Source organism: Rhamphochromis sp. 'chilingali' (assembly GCF_963969265.1).
Source record: "Rhamphochromis sp. 'chilingali' genome assembly, chromosome: 11".
In the NCBI taxonomy this organism is placed as follows: domain Eukaryota; kingdom Metazoa; phylum Chordata; class Actinopteri; order Cichliformes; family Cichlidae; genus Rhamphochromis; species Rhamphochromis sp. 'chilingali'.
The window spans coordinates 21,220,574-21,247,825 of record NC_137938.1 but is presented as its reverse complement, the minus strand read 5'-3'; the positions used below and the strand labels follow the sequence as shown (position 1 = coordinate 21,247,825).

At 40.6% G+C, this 27,252-nt stretch overlaps 1 protein-coding gene across 1 annotated transcript; it reads right to left on the bottom strand.

Moving 5' to 3' along the window:
- Nucleotides 1-4,543: 4,543 nt before the first annotated feature.
- On the bottom strand, nucleotides 4,544-26,616 carry LOC308406021 (uncharacterized protein; the record flags this gene model as incomplete). The annotated part of the gene is made up of 8 exons (XM_080896829.1): nucleotides 26,358-26,616; nucleotides 25,884-26,063; nucleotides 25,375-25,515; nucleotides 25,053-25,107; nucleotides 24,741-24,894; nucleotides 23,583-23,657; nucleotides 4,704-4,925; nucleotides 4,544-4,601 (listed from the first exon to the last, which is right to left on the bottom strand). Exons 1-8 carry the CDS (start codon nucleotides 26,544-26,546, stop codon nucleotides 4,544-4,546), a joined length of 1,074 nt encoding a protein of 357 aa, XP_080752955.1. The 5' UTR covers nucleotides 26,547-26,616.
- Nucleotides 26,617-27,252: the final 636 nt, after the last annotated feature.

Here is a 27,252-nt window from a genome sequence, read left to right as displayed (position 1 = left end):
ATCACCTGTTGCTGCTCAGGAACAAACCATCTCTTCCTCCCGGACTGTTCGACAGGCAAGATCTCTACGCAAGAAGAAGATGGAGGCAAGTGCAATACATGTCGGAAATATTCTGGAAACGATGGGCAAGGGAATATTTACCACAACTTCAAGAGAGGCAAAGGTGGACCCGTCCATCTCGCAACTTTTTGGTTGGAGACATTGTGCTTATTGTTGACGATACAGCCCCACGCAACTCTTGGATTACAGGGAAAGTAATCCATGCTATCTCAGACAAGGCAGGAATGGTGCGGCAGGTTAGGATCAAAACCAAGACGAGTGTACTGGACAGGCCCATTACGAAGATTTGCCTTCTGCAGGAATCGGACTGAAGTAATCAACTGCAGAGACTGAAGTTTGTGTACCTTGGCTCCACAAGTGTAATTTGGTAATTGTGTAATAGAGTCACAATTAGGGGCCGGTATGTGGGAGCAAAGTTAAGATAGTTCATATGTTTAGTATTTATATTTCGCTGTTGTTAAGCTTGTTTGTGTAATTAATAATTTTAGGAAATAGATGCATGTTTATGGTGGAACTAGGTTATGTAGTACCATGTATACATGTGCCTTAAAGACTCGTGTTTATGGTAAAATCCGGGCATCACGGATGTATGCAAATTAGTGCATGCGGTGCGGGAGGGGGGAGAGAGAGAAAAAGAGTTAACACGGCATAAGATATACGGGGCAGCAGGGTAGAACAGAGCCACACGGTTTTCCTACCGTAGTATGTTATTTTGTTGAGGACAAGTTAACCTGACCACTCCTGTAAGATGCAAAACCGTGGAATAAATTTTTTGTTACATCTTTTCACATCGGAGTCCCGTGGAGTTCTTTTTCCTCTTCAAACTGACGTACGCGAGTGAATCACGGGAAAACTGGTCTCACGGCTTACACACTCATTCTTCCACGGATTTGTTAGTGCACTCTCTGAACACCTTGATTGCACACTTATTCTTGGAGACGACCTCAACCTTGGACTAAATGAAGAAATGGACAGGCTCAACACAACAGGAACTCAGCGCAATTGGCAGTCCACAAATATAATCAAACAGTATATGAGTGACTTTGGTCTTTGCGATGCATGGCGCTCCCTTCACCCCAACAGTAAGGAATATTCTTTCTTCTCACATGTCCCTCACTCCTACTCCCTTCTGGATTATTTTCTAGTCAGTAGCTCACTGCTGAGCGATATTTCAGACAATGAGATTCACTCTATAGCTGTCACCGATCATGCTCCTGTATCTTTAACACTAATACATAAGAAGAATGCTACACCAAGTAAAAACTAGAGATTCAATACATCGCTGCTCAAAGATGAAGCCTTTATTAAACATTTTTAAAAAGAGTGGATTTCATATTTAGACTTTAATGACACTCCCGGAACATCAGCTTTTGTTCTATGGGAAGCAGGGAAAGCTGTGATGAGAGTTAAAATAATTTCTTTCTCATCACACAAAAAGAAAGAAGAAAACAAAAATATTCAGGAACTAGAAAAAACCATCAAATCCTACGCGTGCGACCAAGATAAAGAGATAATGAACAAAATATGCAAAACAAAACTAGAATTAAATGAAATTATTAATAAAAAAACCCACAATTCCTAGTACAAAGACTTCGCTTGCAGAATTTTGAACACAGTAACAAATCAGGTCGATTTCTAGCTAACCAGTTAAAAATAAATAAAGAAAAAACAACTATATGTGCTGTTAAAGATTTATCTGGAAACACAATATATGACCCTGGAAGAATAAACAACATTTTTAGGGATTTCTATGAAACTCTATATTCACCACAAATAAACCCGTCTAAAAATGAAATTGATCAGATTCTTGACAACGTAACTCTTCCAAAATTACTAGACAGTCAAGCAATGGCACTGGATTCGCCACTGACGCCAGGTGAACTCCAGGAAGCCCTGATAAGTATGCCCAGTAATAAGGCTCCAGGTCCAGATGGCTACCCTGCAGAATTCTACAAAGAATTCTGGACAATTTTTGCACCAGTATTCCACAGAATGTTGCAGGAAATCAAGGAAAATGGCAGACTACCACCAAATATGAATTCTGCCAACATTAGTCTCCTGCTAAAACCAGGCAAGCTATCATCCAATATCCCTTATAAATGCAGACCTCAAAATAATCTGCAAAGCCCTCCCAAAAAGATTAGAGAAGATAACCCCCTTTGTAATTCATCCTGACCAAACTGGTTTCATAAAAGGTAGGCACTCATCAACAAACGCACATAGATTACTTAATTTAATAGACTACTCATACAGTAAAAACATTGAAACCACAATATTATCTCTAGATGCAGAAAAAGCATTTGACAGAGTTAACTGGAAATTTTTATTTGCAACTTTACACAAATTTGGTTTTGGAAACTCTTTCATAAACTGGCTAAGAATATTATATAATTCCCCAACAGCTTGTGTCAGAACAAATGACCAGACATCCTCCAGCTTCTGTCTCCTGTGGGGCACCAGGCAGCGATGCCCACTCTCCCCTTCACTTTTTGCAATTTTTATCGAACCTCTAGCAGCAGCATTTAGACAGGCTACAACAATTAAGGACATAAAATGTAAGAACGTAAAACATAAAAAGTCTCTATGCGGATGATGTGTTGCTTTTTCTCCAAAACTCACAAACCAACCTTTCTGTGGTAATTACTCTAATAAACTGGTTTTCAAGAGTTTCAGATTATTCAATTAACTGGTCAAAATCTACAGTTCTTCCAATTAACTGCTCCTTCCATAATTCTTCTTCTGCCCCACTACAATCTGGAAATATTAAATATTTAGGTATTAATGTCTCTCCTAAGCTTTCAGACTTAACTAAATTCCCACACATCCCACTTCTAAAGAAAGAAGAAGGCGATCTGACTAGATGGAAATCTCTACCCATATCACTCATGGGAAGGGTCGCTATAAAAATGATGATCTTGCCAAAAATAAATTACTTACTTTTAATGATCCCGAACAAACCATCACAAGATTGGTTCAGATCTCTGGATTCGTATATTTCTAAATTCCTTTGGAAAGATAAACCCCTGCATATCAGCTTAAAAACGCTACAAAGAACCAAGGATAAAGGAGGATTAGATCTGCCTGATTTTCAACAATATTTCTTAGCCAACAGGCTTCAGTTCATCTCAGAATGGTCAAAACATACCTTCTTAGATGAGCCCTGGCTAGATGTTGAACAGGCACTATGCAAGGATCTAGAGATTTCAGACCTAGCATTTATCAGCTCAAACATCAAAAGACATGAATGCTTTAAAAGCATCAACATCAGCTCTTCTCTGACAGCATGGTGGGAGTTTCTAAAAATAACGGAGTCTTCATTAATCCCATGTAAACGTACACCTATCTGGAATAACCCTGACATATTACAAAACAATAATATGATTAATTTTCCAGAAAGGAGTTGTAAAGGAATTAAATACTTAGAACATATATTAGAAGGAACAGACTTTATTCCATTTGACAGACTAGTTATACAATATGGGATCAACAAGAAAAGATTTTTTAGAATATCAACAAATTAAATCTATAGTAAAAAAGAAATTTAACCTCAGTCAAGTTGAATTGCAAACACCACCAGTACATTTTCTTACTCTTAAATCCCCCAAATTATTGTCTAAAATATACAGAACACTTTCTAAAATAGATGAATCAATATCCCTTCCTATTGCAAAGTGGGAAGCAGATTTGTCAGTCGGCTTAGACCAAAACCTCTGGTCTCAGATATGCTTAAAAACCTTTAAATTGATTAGAAATCCCAGTCTGCAATTAATACAATACAAAATACTACATGGAGTGCACTATACAGGTCATCGGATGTTCAAGATGGGCCTTACATCTTCCAACAACTGCTCACACTGTCAAGGCAATACACCAGACAATTACATCCACGCTCTTTGGTTCTGTCCACCAGTGCAAAAGTTTTGGCGCGAGATATGTGAAGACTTATCAAAGTGTCTCAAATGTAAAATTCCAACCTCCCCTTTAGTGTGCTTGTTGGGCAAATTGGATGATGTCACTACAGAAACTAATACAGTCCACATGGTTTTTACTGCCCTATGCATTGCCAAGAAAATGGTTCTCATGAACTGGAAAAACAAAATAATCTTAATTCTAGCCAATATAGAAACCATCTAATAGATCACATTGGTCTCAAGACAGCCTCTGCCACCACATTAGATCAATCCCTCTGGGCTCCTCTGATTGGCTCCATCACCTAGCGGGGGTGGGGGGTCGTGGTTTGGTCCCGCCTTCGCCATTGTGGTTGATGTGGAGGTTGGGACGGGCTTAGGGCGTCTGGAGAATCCCTAGGGACGTTATCCCTGGAGGGCTTAACCCAGGGGTTGTGGTCATAACTTGGTTAGTGGCTCTGATTGCTCTTAGAGGGCCTTGGGGGCTTCGGTCCTTGTTGGTGTGTCGCCGAGGTCGTGGGCGGGTGGATGCACGGGGGCTCAGCCCTGGCGCCAGGGTCCTCTGGCGCATCTTCCTAACTAGGGGGCTCTTCAACTGACAGGGAGTTTGTTCCATCCTTGCAGGAGTCCACTCTGAAGGTGGGGGAGAGTCATAGGAGAGGTGGAGAATAAACTTAACCTGGGTGTCTACTGTCTTGTGCAGTCTGGGAGATGACTGAATGTTAGGGTGGGTACAGTTTCCTCTGCGGTTGGGTCGGGTGGGCTGCCCTGGGTCCTGCGGGGCTGGGCGGTCCTGCTGCCGTAGGCCCCGGTCTAGATGGGCCTGGGTTCCCTTGCCTTGGTGGGTGCCGAAGGACGGGGGTGCCTACTGGGGTCAGCGGGGGAGCTGGCCCCAGAGAGGGGCATCTTGCTCCTCCCTTCTTTTCTTCCCCATCCCCGGCTGCCTCCCTCTTCCCACTCCAACACACCCACCCACATAAGTAGGGCCTTGGGGTGTGGGTGTGTCACCAGGGTGCAGGGGAGGCATCCCACCCCCGTCCCCTTCTGGCCACCTGAGCCTCAATTTTATTCCACAACTTAGACATCCACATTACTCACACTCTCATAACACATACATATAGGGCCTTGAGAGTGGGCACGTTAACGGCATCCAGTGGACGGTCTGTGTATTCAACCCCACCTCTGGTGCCCACCTCTCAATTTTAAATCCATGTAGACATTGTCTCGGGAGGGGCCGTGCTAACACCTGCTGCTCTCTGGCAGCAGCACCATGCTCTCCCGTGTTTTAAATGCACCTTAGAACAACACGCAGCAACACTACACATGAGTGAGAGGAGGGTGGTTTAGGGTCTTCACACACCCCTGTTCTCTCCTAGCCATCGGGACGGGGGGGCTGGAAGGAGGTGTTGGCCGTCCGATTGGGATCTGGGATGCGGGGCCTCCCTGCTGCTGTGGAGCCTGGGGCGGTCTGCTTGCCTCCACCCGGGGGAAAGGGTAACATCTCCTGGGTCTAGGTGCCGTTTCCCCCCTCCAGGGGCGAGGGTACCTGGAGTGCGATTGTGTGTACAGTGTCCATGTATGTCTATCCCTACGTTGAGTGAGTGCTGAGTATTTGTATATGTGTGCATGAGGATGGGAATGCATGTTTGTGTCTGTGTGTGTCTATATGTCAGGTCGGGTCTTACACTCCACCTCTCTGGGAACTCCCAGGCCCTCCAAAGGCCTATCTCCCCTCACCGCACTCCCTGCCAGTAACTGATGCCCTCAGGGGTTGGTGCGTTGGTGGTTCTTGGTGTCCGGGGCTGGGCGCTCAGGTATGTACCAGCTCACTCCCGGTGACTACTTGGCGGGGCCTGTTTCCTGTTGCTCGGTCAGGCCTTTTCCGGGGCAAAGGGGGCCCTCACAGAGCCGGCGGGCACGCCACTGCAGCCCCCTCTGGCTTCTGCTCCGTGGCTACTGGGTGACCCCTCATCTGGGGCTCTCTTCAGCTCTTCCCAGGAGGGTGGCACGGATGCCCCTCCGGTGGTCCTCCTTGGGCTCTCGCACTCTGGGGCCTCTGGATGTCTGGGGCCTGGATCTCCTCCATGCCTGCTTCATGCCCTGGGGGACAGGGCTATGGCTCTCTACATCCTCTAGCAGACCATTACATGGGGAAACCTTTGGAACACAAGCACGCTGATCCACACAGGTGGGCACACGGGTGTTCACTGTTCATACTGTACATAAACTACACCTCTATTGGCTGCTAGTTCCAAGCACATTGTGCGCTGTTGGCCCTGCTTGCTACACAACAACATTCAATATTTAGTATTTACTGCTGTTTACACTTAGCTAGATTAACATGATGGTGTTGTGTTTAGTATGTTGCTCTGTTTTTTTTGCTTGTTTTCTATTCTTTTTCTCTCAACAGGTGATCCAGGAGATTTTTTTGTCCTTCTTTCTCTTTTTAAGTGCCCTTTCTCACTGTCCCTCTTCCCTTCTGTTTTTCTTTTCCTTCATCTTTCTTTCTCCCAGTCATGTCTGTCCCGTCTGTAACAACCGAAAATAAAATAAAATAAATAATAACAAAAAAAAAAAAAAGAAAAGAAAAAAGGGAAAAGAATTAGCAGCACATTATGAGAAGTGCACAGCAAATACTCCCACCATTAAAAGCTTGGCTCTTTCTTTCTTCCTTTCTATGTTTGCCTTATTTCAGAAGTCAGCATTCTTGTTCATGTTTTCTGCTCAAGTGACTCACCCTTCTGTATCTGTATATGTGTGTGTGCGCATGTGTGTGTATGCATCAGGCTGCTATTTCAGCACTTTCCCATGCTATCGATTCAAACCAGCCTGCAGGAGAAAACCAGGCCCCTAACAAACACACAAGTGTGTATGGCTATGTTTGTGGGGATATTTACCGGCATAATGCAATCCCCAGCCAGTTATCCTAACCTTGACCTTCACAGCTGTGTCTAACCATAACCGGCTATTTTCATTCCTCACTTAAATCTAATTCACACACTGCTACAGTTATGCACAGCACATGATTGCAAAGCATGTGCAAATGCAGTACAAAGGTATAGTACTTTGATAAAGACTCCCGATAATACAAGAGTGCCAAAGAGCCACAGTACCTTCAGGAACAAGAAAATCTAATTATTTCTTAAAGCAGGCTCACTTTAATCCCAGTGCTAAAGGCTTTTGCACAGTCTGTATAATTACATAAAGAAAATATAAATTTGAACTCACACAACATGTTAAGAGCTGAATGAGGTACATGCGGCACATGTGACGTAGGCAGGCAGAGTGGAGAGCAAAGGTTCAGATCTCTAAAAGCAGAGCAAGGAGGATTTCAAAAACAATGTTATAAATAGGTTTTACTTATTATTTCAGTGACTTTAAGTGAAACTTTTACAAAACCAAAATTTAGTGGTGAGAACATGCACTCAGTATTTCCAGGTACTTGGAGAACCTGCCACAGTTATTCTGGTCTTCAAGCTGCTCTAATCCCAGATTGAAGTCATGATGTTGCAATCTGGACTCTGAAGAAGTTGGACCATCTGCTGCAGAACTTTTTGTTCTTCTTGTCACTGAAGCTGGTATTGGCTGCATGTTTAGGGTTGTTGTAGTGCATTTTTGAACCAATCAGATGCCTTCCAGGTGGTATCTGTGCGTCTTTTGCACAGTACTGTATGTGCACTGTGTAGGTGTGCACGTGTTCATGTAGGTTCATTAGTCTGCATGACCTTCACAGCACCAAAGACCCTGCAGTGAAGGGAAGAGGAAGACTAACAGCAGAGGGTTGATGACTCAATGCCACGCTAAAGCCTATACTGTGTGTGTGTGTGTGTGTGTCAGATGCAAATTGAGAGAGAGAGCGACAGAATATGTTTGTGTGTGTCAGCTTGCAAGGTTAAGTTATTTCTGTACTCTTTTAGCTATTTGTACATAATGATTTGGTAATAGGTGAGGTGTGTGTGCAAGCGTATGTTGGTGTGTCTTGGAAGTTTACCAAATCCTACGTATGAGAGAATTTCTGTGCGTTTGCATTTTAAAAAAAACTCCTCAAAAACTAAACACAAAGAACTATATATTTCTAGTGAGGCACGTCTGTGTGTCTGTGTGTGTGTGTGTGGTTGTGTCTCCTTCTGTTCTCAGTCAAGGTCGCCCACTCGAACCGTGGACACATTGTAACAGTTACTTGTTTGTATTTGGACACTTGTGTTGCATGTATGCATGTCTGCTTACACACACTGACACACTCGCCCTCCAGGGTTTGAGTAAAGGATACGCGGCAGGTGAGGGTCAAACCGACAGAGCCACATCACACCTATCAGCATGATGTACTCCTCCGCTGCTGACCTCAGCTGCAAATAGAACCAGGAAGTAGTTATTTCAGGATCTCATTTCCACCCACACCAGGGGTAGACTACAATTAGCACAACAACTCTGTCTCTTCTGACTGCTTCCTACTGATCCGCCGCTACCTGCCTCGTTTTGACTATTCACTCTGGTTGTAATATGCAATTGAGTGAAAAACCAATACTGTTAATCACTGTAGCTTTTTTCCCTGTGCAAAAAACCCCCATTTCCTTTGAAAACATACATCCAAAATCGTAATTCAACAAAACTGCATATGTTAAAATGGACTGAAATCAGACAAATTTGTTACACTGTATTTCTGACCTGCATTATTACCACAAGATAAAGAGGGAATGTCACCTTTAAGGGTTTAAAAATAAACAACCTGTCCTCATTAATTGATTTTACTGTTACGCCTCATTTCTTATAACAGGTATTTGTTGAAAGCTTGGCATAACTTAGCATGGTGTGCAGTGTTTCCTCAATTTTTTGACAAACAGGAAAAGTGGAGGACAAAAAAAGTGACACGCTTAAACAAAACTATCTACATTAGATGAACAGTATCTTGTCCTGTCAGGAAAAAAAAATCATCAAAGACTTGACACAGGACCTGAAGGCATTTCAGGTGATCTATCTATTGTTCACTGAAGCCTCATCAGAAATGGTCTCAGTGGAGGGGTGGCTGTCAAGAAGCAGTTCTTAAGGAAGGGAATCAGGGAGAAAAGGCTGAGGTGTGCTAAGTTACACAAGAACTGAACTGAAAATTAGTGGCAACAGGTTTGACGGTGGAGGCTTTGTCATGGTTTGGGGCTGGATTTCAGCCAGTGGTGTTAGAGAGCTTGTCAAAATTGATGGAAATGTGAACACAGAAATGTATCTTCAGATTTTGATCCATCTTGCTGTACCATCTGGAATATATTCATCTAAAGCAACTCCATCATTTTTCAAAGATCCCAAACAGACTGCCAATGCAGCAAAAAACTTACTTTGACATCTTGACAGATAAGGGAACAAAAAGGCAGCCAACATCCAAAAAAGAGATTTGAATGTCCTTCATGAATCCTGGAGAACTATTCCCGAAGACTACTTAAAGGAATTACCAGAAAGTTTGCCTATGAGAGTTCAGGCTGTGATGAAGACTAAAGATAGTTACACCAAATCTCAACTTTCAAGCTCAGTAGAATTATACAAACTCTTTATCATATATACTGTAATCCAAGTATGTTTGCACATTTCAATAAACTCTAATTTTGTAACAAAATATACAGAAATTAAGCATATCTTAAGACTTTAAGGCTGTATATACCATGTTACGGATCCATGCAAGAAAACATACAATGTTTGAGCTCCACTCTAAAAAGTCCGTCAGGCTTTTTATCCACTCCTAACATATTGCCCTGAGAAACAACATGATCAATTTAGCCATGAACTGCACCTTTTCATTAGTATTTAAAATACATTGGAATTTAGGAGAAAACTAAATGTAGCCATATTACTAACAATATCTGGCATGTGTGTGTTTATTAGGAAAAATATAGCATCAAAGAAAAACAGTTTAAACAAACAGTATGCTATAAAAAGTTTGTCATGCTTTTGTCTAAACCACTGTGGGTCAATAGGTGGCATTATTAATTTAACAAGTGTTGGCTGCATAGCGTGTTGCTGTTTCACAGAAAGCAGATTGTAATATTAAGTATCATCATCAAATAGATTACCCATTTCTAACTTATTTATTTGGTCAATAAATCTGATAGCTATTTAAAAAGGATGTATTTATATAAATAAATAAATGAATGAATGAATAGCCTCAGATTGGAAGCATAAAACTGTTGTAAGAACTAAGTGTTCTTACAACACCTATCTTCTCTCTGTTGATGATGTCCTTTTATCTCTTTTATTTACTTCAAGTTTTACCTTCTAATTGTATAACTTTCTTATTCTTTCCACCTATTTAACATTTCTCTCTTCTCTCTCTACGTTGGAATTACCTTCCTCTTGCTGTCTGTGGTATGTGTGTGTGTGTGTGTGTGTGTGTGTGTGTGTGTGTGTGTGTGTGCGCGCGCGCATTTTTTTTAACCTCCACTTTCCTCCACTTGTGTTTTATCCAGCTCTTCTTGTCTTGTTTCATTATCTCCTCGCTACCTTTCTTTCACTATCTGTTTTCTCAGCGCCTGGCAGGGTTTCCGTCTATGTTTTTTGCAGTCTGCGTGTGTTTCTGTGTCTGGGTGAGTTTATGGTCTCTGTGTCTACACTCATCTGTGTGCTTATGTTTGAGTGCATTCATGCATATATGAATGTGTCATAGCTGTAAACATGCAATAAACAACGCCACTACATGCCGAAAAGGGGGATGTTTGCCCCACATTTCACAGCCACTGATAATATAAAATAGTACGTCAATATATAAAAAAAAAACATCCTGCAAGTATTTGCTTCCGAAAATGGTATAAATTAAACCATTTATTAAAGAATATACATTTTTATTGGAATAATAAAAGAAAAAACCCAGAATGCTGCACAGAATAGAAGTTAAGTGCTGGATTTTGAAAAGGATAACAAGGAACTCTGCAAAATGCGACGCAGCAAATCAACCTCATTACTTGAGGATTAATGAAAAAATCAGGATAATCTGGCATAATTATGAGGCGTGTAACTATATTAAATATATATATTTTTCAGAGATGTCAGTGATGTTTGGGTTACAATCTAGAAAGTGATGGCATGATTGAGGTCTGAGTATTTCAAGAACTGCTGATCTACTGGGATTTTCTCACACAAACATCTCTAGGGTTTACAGAGAATAGTCTGAAAAAGATAGTTTTATCTTTAATATTCAGTGAGCAGCAGTTCTCTGGGTGAAAATGCCTTGTTGCTGTCAGAGGTCAGAGGCGAATCACCAGGCTGCTTCAAGCTGATAGGAAGGCAAAAGTAACTCTGTCACTGTTACTCTGTAACGCTCGGGAACAACTGAGCGTCATGAAAATACCACAGCCTACGTGGATTTTGTTGCTGACCATGTCCATCCCACAGTGCACCGATCTTCTGACCATTGCTTCCAACAGGATAACGAGCCATGTCACAGAGTTCAAATCATCTCAAACTGGTTTCAAAAACAATGAGTTCACTGTACTCAGATGGCCTGCACAGTGACCAGATTTAAATCGAGTAGAGCATCACTGGGATGTGGCGGAACAGGAGATTCATGTCATGGATGTGCATCATGCGATGTTATCATGTCAATATGGACCCAAAATCTCTGAGGAATGTTTCCAGCACCTTGTTGAATCTGTGCCATGAAGATAGGTCTTAAAGTAAAAGAGTTCATCTAATAAAGAGGGCAGCGAGTGCATGCTATATAACTTTGTAAAATACCAGAGAAGGATCAGGTGTTTAAGAACAGAATCAGAAGAGTGCCTTAGAAACTCCCATTTTTATATTGAGCTTAAAAGAAAGCACTGTTTATATGCAGAGTAGGTTCAATTAGCGTCTTGATAACCATAGAAACAAATCGTTCAAGTGAAGTTTACCGGTATACTGTATGTATAAAAAGATCTACTGTATTGTGAAATATGTATGTAAATACATTAACTCTTTTTTGAAGCATCCCTTTCCTCAGGACCCGAGTTAGTCATTTACTTGTAAATGAATGCTTGCCGTATAATGTGCACATAATGCACTGCTATGGGAATTGATTTTGCAGTCATTATGGTAACGTCACTAAAATTCACTGCAGCGAGTCCTGGATTGAAAGATTATATTGCAAATAAATGGTTGCCTGCTAATCTGTGTGTGTATGTGCATGTGTGTGTGTGCAAATGGTAAAATGTTCATTTATATAATGTATGGCCATGATAAAAATGGTGCGTGTCTGTTGCAAGATGGGATCACAAAGTAGCTTGCTGCCTGCTAATCTGCGCTTTAGCTGCTTTAGTTAGTCTTATCCTTTTTCTGCGTCTTTATAAAGAAACCAAATACAGGGCAGCTACCAGGCACAAAAATACAACCACATACACATGCACAGTGTGTCCTATTCTCCATTAATCTTTACTGAGAACATCTTGAGCGAGGGGACACCATCGTCCTCTGCTGAACATTTTCCAACATGCAGTGTAAACTGATGCATCAAATCTCTGAGGCAGTGACGTCACTGGTCTGATTGTTTTTTTTGCCCCCCCCCCCCCAAAAAAAAACAACAAAAAAACAAAAACAAAAAAAAACATAAAACAATTAAAATCCATTTCTCATTTCAGTGCTTATGGAAAGCTGTGGAAAAAAACAGAGTCATTTCTGTTTTTGTTATTGGATTGAGTTTCTTGCCAAGTTTATTTTTTCCCCTGTGAGTGAGTGCTACAAAGCTCTGACAAATGTTTCCATATTTTTTCTTTCTCCCATTATGCTGATGCCTTTGTGTTTTGTAAAGTCTAACACATCTTTGGGTTATTACAGGTAGCCCCCACATAGGGTTGCCAACTCCCTGAAAAATAAATAAGGGACACCTCGTGGCCAGGGCCGGGCGACCCAGTTGTCTTCACCCTTCCCAGTGTGGTGAATTTTCTAGCTCTTTTTTTGTGTGTGAAATTATTTTTTTAACCATTTGACTTGAATTTGATTTAAGTAGATGTGTATTCTTTGTGATATGAACACATGTGAAACAAATGATCATTTAGCCATTTATTTTTTAGCTCAAAATGACAACATTAACACAGTAAAACAGGTCTCTTTCTTAAACAGAAGCCTGTCATGCTTAACTTTTGAGAATATAAGTAAATCTTTCTTTAAAAGAACTCTGTCCTGCTTAACTTAAAATAATAGAAAACAATAGAAAGAAAAACATTCTTGTAACAGTGCACATTTAGTGCATTTAGTACAATTGGCTTAATGCTAATCAGCTGCTCCTGTTTGTAAACCCGCTTGTTCCCATGATTACGCATCTTAACTCATCATCATTATTCATCTATGTATTACTTTTATGTATTAGTCATCTATTTGTTGTAATCATCTATCCTTGCAGTTGTTTATTACACAAAATAAATTATATTATCACACTTCTGGCCACATAGCACTGATATTCACTGCACATGCCCATATTAACTTTTTCCAGCCAGGTGTTTTCCTTTTCCCATTTTTCCCTTTCTCTGAACAAACATTGCTGCTCTAATGCTGGGCTTACACTGTGCGGTTTTAGGCCCATTTTGAGCCGATTTTTGAGTGATCGGACCGATTTTGGCCTTCATCGTGCCTCGTGTAGTATACGTGGGGTAACGAGAAGTGATTAACACCTCACGACCAACTCCCGATCATCAATCGCTCGTGAGGGTCTCACCACAGCCGCTCACACTGCTCGCGCGCAAACACGTAAACGTTGGTGTAAAAGATGGAGCAGCAGGGACGGTTGGCAACCCTACCCCCACAGTAATTTAATTGCACTAAAACTGTCAGTTTGTGTCTTTCTCCACTTTCTATTTCTGAAACTAACCTTTCTACCAGCGATTAGCCTCCTTGCTTCCCCACAACAATGGAAGTTGTGCTTCAGAACCAGAGCAAGCCTCTTTCTTTTCCTGTAAATGTTGTACAAATCAAGCTCATAACCCCCTTGCCTGTTGTCATTTGGTAAACAGTCAGGGCATAGGTCAAATAAACTTTATTAGAACTGTCACTGGACAATAATGACCAAGCGCTTTAAGGCTGATGTTCATGCTGAGCTCAGACTGTAATTTAAAAGAAGAAAATCCTGCTATACTCATGCTTGATGATTTGATTATGACTGCTGCCTTTGGGAGTGTTGCATACAGCAAATTTATGGGGTATGGTGTTTCACAGACATGTTCTAACGTAATGGCTGAAAGAGAGGTTGATAGCGGCAGCTATAGATTTTAAGGTAATGTTCATTGACTATTTAACCTACAATTATACCTATTTTATCTATACACTGATCCTCAGTGTGGCTATATCATATCTTGTCTCACTGCTGCTCACCATCCTCATTGGAATCAAAACTTCACCACTGCCTCAACAAGTTGGCCTCAAGACAAAACATGCAGACACCACTAGACACTAAAAACTCTCTTATAGCCTCGGGGCTCCCTGCTCTGGTTGTCACTGTTGTTCTGCCTGGTTTTGGTTTTTTTGTTTGTTTTTTGGATACTTAGAGTACTCTGAGATTTCAGTTTTAAGATCAGAAGTAGAGGTGTGACCTCAGCTCCCGTGTACATCTTTGTTCCCATCTGTCTACCACCCACCGGCTCCCGGTGTCTGTTTCTCTTCTTCACCATCTCTCGCTGTATTTATCTCATTTTTATCTCTCTACCTGCAGAAGTGTGGAGATCTGTTTTCCTCCTCCCTTCCACCCCCCCATCTCTGACTGTCTCTGCTTTAGGACAGAGATAATTAATCTCACATGGAACTCAGAGCCCTTCTTCATGTTTACATCTCCTGTTTGCGTGTGTGTTTACCAGTGTGTTTCAGCAAAGTGTATGCAAAGCATGTTTGTGTGTGTGTGCAGTTTTGTGTGTGAGTGTGTGCGGGGCTTGTGTGTGACTTGCTAATTTGATTAACGAGTGTAAACAGTTAAGCTAACGGTAATGACTACCAAGCAGCCTGCTGCTGTAGCCAGTGGGCTTCATACTGATTACTATCATCATGAAGATAAACCCATGGAGCAGTGTGTGTGTGTGTGTGTGTGTGTGTATGTGTGTGCGGACAGTTAGCCAATAGGCAATGTGTATTTGTGTGCCATCTGAATATTTGTGTGGATGTGCGCATATACTGTGTGTTTGCTTATTTTTGTACTTATATGTGTGTGTCAAACAAGTGCTGAGAGATTTGTGTGTGTGTGTGTATGTGCATGTGCGCAAGTTTGTGTGTGTGTGTGTGCTGAAACCATTCCCTAATCTATCATAGCTCAAAGAGATGTACTGTACAGTGGACAAAGATAACCAGCCAAATCCTTGCCACGGACTCCCATAATGAACCAAACACTGACACGTTGTCCATCACCAGTGAAGTGAGTTCTCTCTGGAGACATAAATGCCTAAATTATGTCAGAATATTTTTTGCTTAGATGCAGTCAGAGGTATCAAATCTCCACAGCACCCTTCAGCATCACTAAAATCCTAAGCTGTTCTGGTGTGGATGTGCACAGCAGTTTTCTGTTTGTTGCCAGTTTTTAAATTGTAATATCACTACGTAAATGCGCTCATTTATCAAGACTGAACATACACACACAGCCACATGAACATAGCCAGTTAGCATCTTCCATCTTCTTCAGCTTTTAGTCTTGAATAAATGGGTGACCAAGACTAAGAGTTTTAACTTCCTTCAAAACTGCCAAGATCCATTTGAAAGGAGAATGCGATTGCAGAAACTCTGTGAAAATGCTCGACCCGTCGAAAAGTCGACCAGACATCATGATCAGATTTTAAGATAAAATGAAAGCTTGAGAGCATTTGGAGCCTTTTATTTTTTTCACCTTTTGTCATGTTTGAAAAAAATCCAAGATAATGACAAAGTGAAAATGTTACAGAAGATTTTGCAAGCTATTCACAAAACTGTACTTGTCACGTCTGCTGTGACATACGCCGTGGAGATGAGAGAGAGTGTGGACCCAAATGCAGACACTGACAACGGACTTAAACTGAAAGTGAGCCTTTATTAGCGGCAGGCACAAAAACACAAACTAAATGTGAAAAGAGACAATGACTAAACTAACAAAACCTAAACTGGGAAGAAACTAAAACATAAGCTCACAGAAAATAGCAACCAGAAACCTGGACCATGGGAAACACAAGGGGAGATATGCAGAAGCAACAAACAAAGGAAGACAAAGGTCTTAAATACACAGAGGGGTAGCAAGAGGATGGGGAACAGGTGGGAACACAGCTGGAGCTAATCTAACAAAATGAGACAGGAAGCAAAACCGAACACACTAACACAGGATGTGAGACTGTCTCAATAAAACAGGGAACACGTAGACTGACACACGAGGCAGACACAGGGGTTGAGGGAAAAACTTCCACAGGGACAACCATAGGTGCCACTACACCCATCTGGACTTTAAGGCCAAATAGCCAGACACACCTATGTATTAGTGAAAGCCACTTAAAAGCCCATTTGCAGGTTCTATGGTTGATGAAACGAACATTCAACTGTTTGACCTTAATCTTGGATCATGCATAGGGGGAACCAGGTTCTACCTACGAAACACCATCCCAGTTGTGAAGCACGGTGGTGGCAGAATCATGCTATGAGGGTTGTGGACAGGTGGGGGTTAAGGGAGTTGGACTTAGGAAAGTACAGAGATTTCCTTTATGAAAACCTGCACCTGCTCAAATGAAAAAGATCTTTTTGATACTGACTGTGTTTTGTTTGATAGCCTGCATTATGTGACTTGTAGTAGTTACTGAGAGAAGATGAAAGCGCCTCTTGTTTGATTATTTGTTTTATTAAGTGTTCAAAATTTAAACTCAGTTGAATTCAATTAATTTCAATTCATTAATTTCTAAGTGAATTCTAGCTTTTGCAGAACATTTTGCATCAATAACCTACTTATACAGTTTAATCTGTAGCTGAGTCGTATTTTGATCTGCTCACAATATGCTCCTCAGTTCCCCTCAGGGCTCTCTGCTCAGCATTTAGCTTCACACTACTCTCTCTGTCACAGACACAAGTGTGCACACACACATGCTTGTACGCTACATCCACAAACACAGGCATGAAAGCTCACAAGCAGAAATGCTAATAAACAGCGAACACACACACACACACACACGCACACACACACAAACATGCCTCCACTCACAGAGAGGCAGAAGGGAACTGAGAGGCTGCTCCCTTGCCTTGCCTGGAGAGGGAGAAGCTTATTATGGAGCCTTATTGAAGACTTCAAAGAGTTTAAATTAGGGTGGAGAGGAGGGATTAGGAGAGGAGTGAGAGAAAGAGGAGGGTAGATGCAGAGGAAGAGCGGGTAAGTGAGAAGAAAGGCGGGAGACACAGAGAAGGAGGAAGAAGGGGAAAATAGAGGTACAAATAGAAAGAGGAGAAAGTTAGAGAAAAAGGATGTTGGGGAGGTTGGAAAGAGGAGGGATGGAGAGGACATGGGGGGAGGAGAGAGACGAATGGGAGGAAGCAAGTCAAAGAGTCTGCTGGCTCATGCTGATCTTAACTGATCTGTTTGAAGTGATTTCAGAGTTTATTTCCAAGTGGGAGTTACAACACTCACAAGAAATAAAACTCAGTCACCGCAGCCTTAATACTGTCTTTTCTCATAATGACAAAATCAAACACATTACATTGTAGGAGATGTGTAGCTGCAGGTGCAATGGATAAAACAGTCTGTGTTCATCTCATAAAAGACAAAAACAATCTGTGCAACCTTGACAATGAATAACCACTGCAGAAGCCTTGGAAATAACCCCAGAGGTCATCTACGCCATGCCTACTTGATGTTGACAGTACTTTGTGTTGCCATGATTAGTGCTTTTGCACTGTCTTTCAGTCCAGATTTGTCCAGCCATTGGTAAGATTTCTCAATATCAGCCACTTCCTCTATCTGTGATCCTCTTGCCCTATGACACCTGGGATAGTCTGAATGAGATGGATAAGTAGAAAGAAAAGGATGCAAGGATGGATGGACTATTATAAGACAAAACCATAACCAAAACCGAACTGAATGCCGAACCTAGCAAATAATTATATATTTGGTGGTAGAGTCTCTAGGCTGTCATGACCAAAGGTCTTAATATATGTATTTGCTTGACATCACTCGCTATGTAACCACCAACATTCACTTAATACTGACAGAATCCATTAGAGTTTATGCTGTAATGATACTTTTCACCCTGGCTGAATAGAGGAGAAGCAAATGATGGCAGAAGATGGAAAGAAAGAAAGAAAGAAAGAAAGAAAGAAAGAAAGAAAGAAAGAAAGAAAGAAAGAAAGAAAGAAAGAAAGAAAGAAAGAAGGAAAGAAGGAAAGAGAGAGATGAGGGTACTATAAGTGATTAGGAAAGATTTGACCTAGAGGGATGGAAAACCCTAAGAAGGTAGCTAAACATAGAGCAAAGAGGAGAAGAAAGACCAGGACAAGCGCAAAAAAAAAAAAAAGAGGTGGATTAGAGGAAAAGAGGGAATAGAAGAGAATGGGATTTTCAAGAAATTTGTGAGAAAGATGTAGGGAAAGAGCAGGAACAAAGAGTGGGAATAGTGAGACTCAAAGGGACAGGAAAAAGCTGTCAAGGTCACTAAACAAGCAGCAGAAACAAGGACCTAAAGGGATTGGCTGCAGTGCTGAACAGCAGTGACCTGTTAGTCATGGTCACATACACAAGCACACAAACAAATAAGAGAAGATAAAATAAAAATGAAGTGACTGGCAAAACCGAGATGACAACAATATAATGGATGGCCCAAGAGGTGGAAAAAACCAAGCGATGGAAACAAGCAGGAATCGAGCTTGAATTACGAGTCTACTTTTCTTTCAAGTGTACTATTTTCCAGAAAGAGTAAAAGATGCCACATTAATGTAGGAAGTTTACATTTTTGTTTGAAATGTAGTCCACATCAACACCACATGTCTAACATTAAATCTAATGAGCTTATGTTTTTTTTCCTCCTCCAAGCTAAACATATTTGGGTCATTCCAGTTTGCTTGAGAATCATGTTGTTTTTTGTAAATGTGCCACCAAAATGCTGAAAACCACTGGGGTATGTGGTGCTTCATGTACAGGAAGATAACAGATACTCTAAGCTGTCTGTCAGACGGTTATGTGAGGAGGGAAGAAGCCTCTATAGAAGAAGTGGATGGTGTGTGCGTGTACGTGTGAGACCGCTGCATGGTTGCCGTGGGGAACACAACGTGGCATAAAGCAACAGCCACCTGTGTGCGTGTTTGCGTGTATGTGCCTTCGGGCATACAATGGTGAAAACACAGTAACAAAACCAGTCACAGACTTTGGAATAATTTTGCAAACATAACTTAGGTCTGAAAACAACACATCTGCTTTTCAAGTGCACATATGCAGACTCGCTGAGACCTGCTGCTGCCACCTTGCAATGCCTCCAGGCACTTATGTGAGCAGTTATTTTAAAGCGTTAACAAAATAAACTTTTACTGCAATGATCACCTGGACATAAAAACTGCCTGTATATAATGAGCAGCAAAATACATTTTGCCACCAAATAAGATCTTAAGTGTTTTTGATTAGTGGATGTGTTGAAGGAGGACCTGCAGTGGTTTGGTGTGACAAGAAAGGATGATACAAGTGCTTGGAACAGAATGATAGGAAGGGGAAAAGTAAGGAGAAGGACAGAAACAGTTCATGATCCTAAACATACCTCCTCATCTGTCTCACATGGTGGAGGCAGTGTATGGCATGGACATGTATGGCTGCCAGTGGAACCAGGTCACTAGTGTTTATTGATGACGTGCCTGCTGATAGAAGTAGAAGGATAAATTTAGATGTACACGGCTACACCTTGTGCTCAGATTCAGCCAAATGCTGCAAAACTGAGGCAAAGAAATGAGATATTCTTCAATGACCAAGCCGTTCTTTTTTAATGTTAGTTTGCCCAGCTATTCTTGTGGGTCTGAAAACGAGGAACAGTGTACAAAAGTGGCTATAATTCCTGAACAGTTAAATATTTCATTCAAACCTCTTGAAATGACACTGACGTCTGGACTTTGATTTCAAATCTAACGTTGTGGTGCACACAGGGAAATTATATATAAAAAGTCTCATTTAAAAAACCTGACTATATCAACACACTTATAATTAGCACCTGGTCAAATTTGAGCCTTGAATTATAGTTTCACTTCACCCCTGGCTGACGTCTGACTTCCGCAGCTTGCTCTCCTGACAAGTGGGAAAAAGTATTTAAAGCAAAATACAAGATAATTTTTCAGATTTTTGTTAACCCAGTGTATTAAATGGTAAGCTGCATATTCTTGAGTTACTGTGGTGCAGTGAAAACATTTGTGATTATTATTGCTCCTGGTTTCTTTTGAGGGTTTTTTTTTCTACTAAATGAGCTCCATTTCATAAGAACACCAGCAGCTCTGGACCAGAAAATGGGCCCATAGCAATGGAAAATGTGTTTTATTCTAGGCACTGTACATCTAATTGATTTATTTACGCTCAAAAAGCAGCTGCCAAATTCTGCTGAATGTTTCATGTTTTGTCTTCTGTACTCTGCTCTTTGAGGACTTGGCAGCACTATCAGCTTTCTTATCGTTGTCCCTGTTGGCAGAATAAATCAAATTGTTATGAAACAGGATTGGCGCGCCGTTCTGGGATGACCAAAAATAACAGTTCAACTTTGAGGATGATTGTGAGACTCAAAAAATGTTAATGGAAACTGAGTTATATGGTTACACTTGAATGTATTTATGTGTTATCCCTCACACTCATCATTTTTGTTTCTCTTTCTTTTTTGTCAGTGACATGCAAAACCTCTCTCCCTCTCTCTCTCACACACACACACACACACACACACACACACACACACACACACACACACACACACACACACACTGACTATCAGAGGCGTTATCTCTGCATTGCAGACTATTAAACATTGATGTGATGTTATTGTAACAGCAGCAATCTGGATCATCCAGGCTGAATGACCCAAAATAAAAACATTTTGGATTGCAACAACACAAAGTCTCTAATAAACAACTGTTTTGTCTGCAGTGAACAATTAGAGCAAGCTTTGCTGGGACCCATTTTGGTGCAAAATAATCTTTTTGGGACGTTATTAATTTTAGAAGCTTTTTTGGGGGGTTGGAACCAGTTTGCATTATTTGAATGAAAATGTAGACAAAACTGTAAAAGATCCAAGAATTACCTGATTACTTAAGATATCTTTATAAATCTCTGTTAAGATAATAAGAAATAAAACAAGAGGAAAGCTGTGTTGTATTTCTTTCTATTTCTTTCTCATTTAATCATCAGAGAGTGATTTCACTTCCATGCACTATAATAAAATGAATTTAAATCAGCTGTCCTGCAACCTCATCTTTTCTTTCTAATACCTAAGTATGTGAAATGTTGCAGTATTTCCCAGATGACATCCTGGTACAGCAAGTTATGAAATGCAACCCACAGAAAGTTAAAATTCTTATGCAGCATAACTTTTTCCCACAGCATTTGTATCCACATTAACGTGTTAATAATATTTGATTCCATATTGGGAATAAGAAAAAACATGGGAAAAACATGCACCTCTAGCATGAGATGATGCTTAACTCCAACTTAAGTAACTTTGTAGTCACTTTGTACTTACCCAGGATAAACTACCTGATCACTCCCTTTGTGGTTTATTTTAAGTTGTTTGTGACACCAGGCACACTCTATTGTTTTTACAAGATTAGCAGAATAAAGAGAAAAAATCAAAGAGCCACATCTCAGATTATTTTAGTTATCTCAGGTTATCTCAGATTATTTTAGTTCTCCAATATGGATTTTCATTGATTGAGTTTCAGACAAGGTCTGACAAATGCAGTCCTTTCATTTAAAGCCGCCCAACTCTATCCAGGGCTAATGCTACATAACTATTTAAGTTTCCTTCCACAGGTGTCCTGGTGGCTCACGGCTACCGCTGAGGAAAGGCAAAACCTGACAACTTTAAGTCAAAGAAAATGTTTGAATGTCTCCACAATGGAATTAAGGAATTACTGACTTCCAGGGTTACTGGTAGACAGACAGAAAGGTTGTTTTAATTCCGTTGAGACTTGCCCTCTCTCTCTCTCTTCCTCTCAATATGTGTGTGTCAGCAGCTCACTCAAGCAGGATAATTCAGTTCTCACTCTGCGGATAAGGACTTCTATCCAGCTTTAGTCTGTCACAACATTTGTTCCACATTTAAATTCGGCTGCTGCAGTAGGATGATTGCATATAGATTTGTAGAGAATGGGAGCACAAGTAAGGCAAGAGAGGGGAGAATATAGGGGGAGACAAGGGGCAAAAAGAAAGGAAGAGAGAGGAGAGGAAACTCAAGGGAAGACAGGAGAGGAGAGTGAAGAAGAAGGGGGGACAAAGGAGGAGTGATGGTACAAAGGAGAGAAGACACAAAGGAACAGTGCTACTTTTTCGTGCCAGTAACATTCAGTACAATCAACTGTTGTTTCACCATCCGTCTGGTCCCCATGACAACTGTCCTGGATTCTGATGCAAGCATCTTACACAATAACACACATTTATTATAAATAAGCTGCAAATCAGACATAATGTGCACTGTTAAAAAAAATTCCGTTATAAAACGGAAAAAGTGCTGGTAATTAATTACCAGCACTTTTTCCGTTATTGTACGGGCACTTCCGTAAAGCTTAAAACGGATATTTCTGTAGATTTACCCGAGTTTTTCTGTACCATTGACGGACATTTCCGTCAAACCTAAAATGGAAAATTCCGTATTTTCCATAAATTTCGGCGTTATTGCACAGACAATTCCGTAAACCCTATAACAGATATTTCCGTAGATTTACCTGACTTTTTCTTTACCATTTACGGACAGTTCCATCAAACCTAAAATGGAATATTCCGTATTATTTAAGTACTCAATCCATACCATTTACGGACACTTCAGTCATCCTAAAATGTTTAATTCTGTACCATTCTCTATACCGTTTACCATCAATAAAGCACAAATGTAGAATCACAGCAATTATTTATTTCCTTTAACAGCTGCCAGTGCTTTAAAGTGATTTCACTTTTTGTGGTGAATGATTTGCAATATTTACACTACAACCATTAAAACATTCAGAACATCACCTTCACATTCAGAGAAATTTTACAATTTTACATCTATAAAACATCAGTGCAGCAATAACAACCATGACCTTAGAAGGATGACTGTGCAACATGCCATAAAGAGATTTTTAAAACTCTTAAAACAACTTAAAACTAAAAAAAAAATTAAAACTTACACCTCCAACTCCACAATGACAGGAAAAGCTTAACTGGAATGACAAATATCACCCACCTTCCCTCCCCCTTAACATGGGGGATTTGAAACTGCAGCATGTGTGTTGTGGGCATCTAGTTAAAACATCTGAACTCACCTAATACTGTAAAAATCTGTATTTCTACTCCCAAGCCCCATGTTTTTGGATTTGCCTTTGTGTGTGTGTGTGTGTGTGTGTGTGTGTGTGTGTGTGTGTGTGTGTACATTCAGTCCAAAAAGGTATTTTCTGAGCTCTGAGAACAGCTCAAATGGCCCATTCAGATTCCTTCTGCTTGCATTCAAATTCCTTCAGCTGAGAAACCAGCTTGCACACCTGTGGAGGAATGAAGTGCCGTTTCTTCCCCTTCTTCTCTGCCTTGGAGCCTCAGGATTGACCCCAAAGAAAACTCTGAGGGAAAAAAAACAAAACAATAGTGATATGCAGACAAAGTTTGCACATGTAGTGTGGCTTGACAGGAGTGGAGCAGTTCAATAAAATCCTACATTTGTTTTCTTCAATATGCCCCTATGTGTGAACCTCTCTATCATTCTAGTTGACCATCTGTCTAGAACCCAATGTTGTTGTGGTGCTGGTGCCAGTGGCTAAGCTCTCTTCCTTTGTCTTTTCAAGACACATGCATTCACACTGTGCATATACAGAAATGTTTGCAAGGGTGAGAAGTCTGCTTATCACCAACACATGACAGCATGCATCCTCAATGTGTATGCAGGGATATTATAAATGCACAGAACACAGAAGGGGATAGAAAACACAGTTGACATTGTCCTATCAAAAGGTGTAACAGCACATTTGAACACGGACTGTCCTGGGGGTTATTCAAACATGGAGTGGAGAAACTGTGACATTCAGTGCACGTTACACATCAGTACAAGTATTAACATTTGGGCATGAATCCACTATGTAGTATTTTTTAAATTAATATGTTTAGTCTTTCCTTCGGGGGGGTCCCTGGAACAACATATTTTGAGTTTGGGGTCTGCAGCCAAATAAATTTCAGTTTGTGTGTCTTTGACATGAAAAGGTTTGACCACCACTGACATAACCTGGTCTCAGGTGCTAATGGTTTTAAAGAGATAGCTCAAACGAATTTTGTGTCAACAAACCATTCTGAGAAAAATATGTTTTTGCTCCATTTCCCAACTGGAATCATGTTATGTTTGTTTTGTTATTGATTGACTTAGGACACTATTTAAAGCAAAAAGCATGTTACCTGCCCTTTAAAAAGATATGACACATTTATTCCAACAATAGTCTTCAACAGGGAGCTACAAAATCTCTGAACAAATCCATATTCAGGGGGATCATAAGCCAATAACAGCTGATCTAAAAGCTCACAGCATGTGACGAAACATTTTGAGCTTGTACATCTCAGACAAACGGGTTTAGTGTAGATTGACAAAAAGCAGGTCAGGTGCAGAAAGGCACGGCAAAGTCACATTTACAAAGTATTTCCAAACAATGAGTGCTTACCTTTGCATGAATTCGAGAGTAAAAGCCATCTCCGGTGGGTATTGGACGTTGCAGACATAAAACATGGAGAAGACGTAGCTCAAGGCCACAATGGGAGAGGTGATGTGGTCATTGACAAGTAACCCATCAACAGCAATCTTGAATTGCTGGTCACCTTAAACACAGATAAAAACCATGTACCATTTACAAAAAAAAAAAATCCTATATTTTAAGGCAAGCAAAACATTTCTTTAATAAATATGACACAACAACAGCTTATAACAACAGCTAACAACAGCTTGCTGGGATACAAAAAAAGATTTAACTACAAACCTCTGATTAGGATGCATGGGGTCACTGGGAGTTCGACTTCAGGATCTGCAGAGATCTGTTTTGGTGACAGACATGATACATGAATTAATGTTTCCAGTGCACACAAACCTGCTGGCAAATTGACTATCTGCTAATGTCTTCATCAGACAGAGGTAGCCATTATGCAAAAACATTAATGTAAATAGTTTATAGATAGAGAGTTTATAGAGAATATCAGCAGCACAATTAGGGGAATCTATACTTCCTACTGTGGTTGGTTACTTGGTTCACCACTGGATGCAAATAATTATCTTGCACACAGTTTAAAATCTACAACATCTACCTCTTTTTTGTGGAAGAGTTTATAAGAGTCTTCCTTGAAGTATTTTGAAATGCCACAGATGAGCTGTATTGGACCTTCGCCCATCTTCATCCCTTTGGAGTCAAGGAAGTCATTGATCCCCTTTTCTTTTTTGGAAAGTTCCTGTTCAAGGTTCAAGGTGTTAATTTTGTACAAGTACATAAGACTAACACTCATTTTCGTTTGGAGCTATGGAGAGAATTTTGAAAAAAATAAAAATAAAAATGAATTATTTCATTTTCATTTGCAACCTGTTCTGTTTTGATCTCAAATGTCCTGCTTTTTTGGTTGTCACTTCCTGATTTTTGGTCTCAAATCTATTCCATTTGATTGTTCATCCAAGTTATTCTATTTGATTGGTTGCCAGTTTATCTTTTTTGGTCTCAACTCTCTTTTTGGTTGCAAATCTTTTTCTGATTGATTAATAAAGACAAAATTCTCTCCATATGGAGCAGCACAGCACAATCATAATAATAACAATAACAACACACCTGTGCCAGCTTGTTTTGTACAGAGAAGCCAAGGAGTTTAGATGCATGATCAAACAGGTGAGGAACTTCAAACAGGAACGGCCACTCGTCCTTTACAACGGCAATAGTGGTATCATCATCGTTGAGGATTTCACGCTGAATGGGATATGTTTCAGTCATCAATTTTCGAACAGATGACTCCTAAAGATATGAGGCAGTTAGACAAACAGTCGAACAGTTAGTCAAACTAACCAATTAAAATAATAAAACAGGGTATCAATTTCAATTGACTATGGGCATAGTGATCTACAGACGATCTACAATTTCACAATGTGTCCTAAATTGTATTTGGACCCAGACCTTATCGCATTACTCCTGCTATATACTATTGCTGTGTGAATGGTTGTATGTCTAGATGGTGGACTGTAGGAACCGAATTGCCCTTCGAGGATTAATAAAGCTTTCTGTATCTGTAATGGATGATTGCAGACCCACCTGAAGATCCTGGGTTTGAAAGGCACGTTTCAACTCATCTCGTTTAGACAGCAGGTCTTCTCTACACACGGCCCCCTCAATGATTGGATCCCACGCCACACATCCATACAGATCTGAATTCCTGGGCCTTTTCTTTGTTGAATTTTCACCCCCTGCTTGCCTCTTCAGTGAGCTTTGTGGCCTCTTCATATTTTCAATTCTGTGTTCCAGCTGACGAAAGAGAGTTTCAGAACCATCTTTTGCAAAAGGTTTGTTTCCAAACGGCTCTATCAGCTTGAAGGAGGCAGGATATTGTCCTACAATCATACTGGCGAGTTCCCTCAGCTTTTGTCTACCAGGTCTTCCTGGGTGTTTATGGAGGTAATCTTCAGCGACGATCCGAACCATCTCTCGTCTGTCTTTCCCCATTATGTACTTTTTTTCACGCAACTCATCCATGACTTTTGAGGGAAATTTGTGCCATGGTACAGAATATGCGTCTTGGGATGGGGAGTCGGCTGTCTCAGGTGGTGTTGAGGGCAGCTGAAACCTCTGTGGTTCAGGTGTTGATGAGGGGCCAGGCCGGGTGAACTGCGGTGGAGTTTGTGAATCTATGGATGACATGACAAACATCTCCATAAATTAAACACATCACAATTGTTGCAAATCAATTAATACATTGGTCCTCAATGTCCAGTTTGGGTCAACCAGGAATACAAATGGACCTAATTATGAAAACCAATTATAGAGTAATTATTGCCATGTACAGCTGATGGCAACTTTTTTTTTGCATTTTTGGAATAAACCTTTGTAGTTTCAGAAAACTTGCATTAAAACAGAGGGGCAAAAACTCACCTGCTTCCAATGCTTTGACAGCTCTGACGAATCTTTTGCACTGAATGAATGGCAGAGTGTC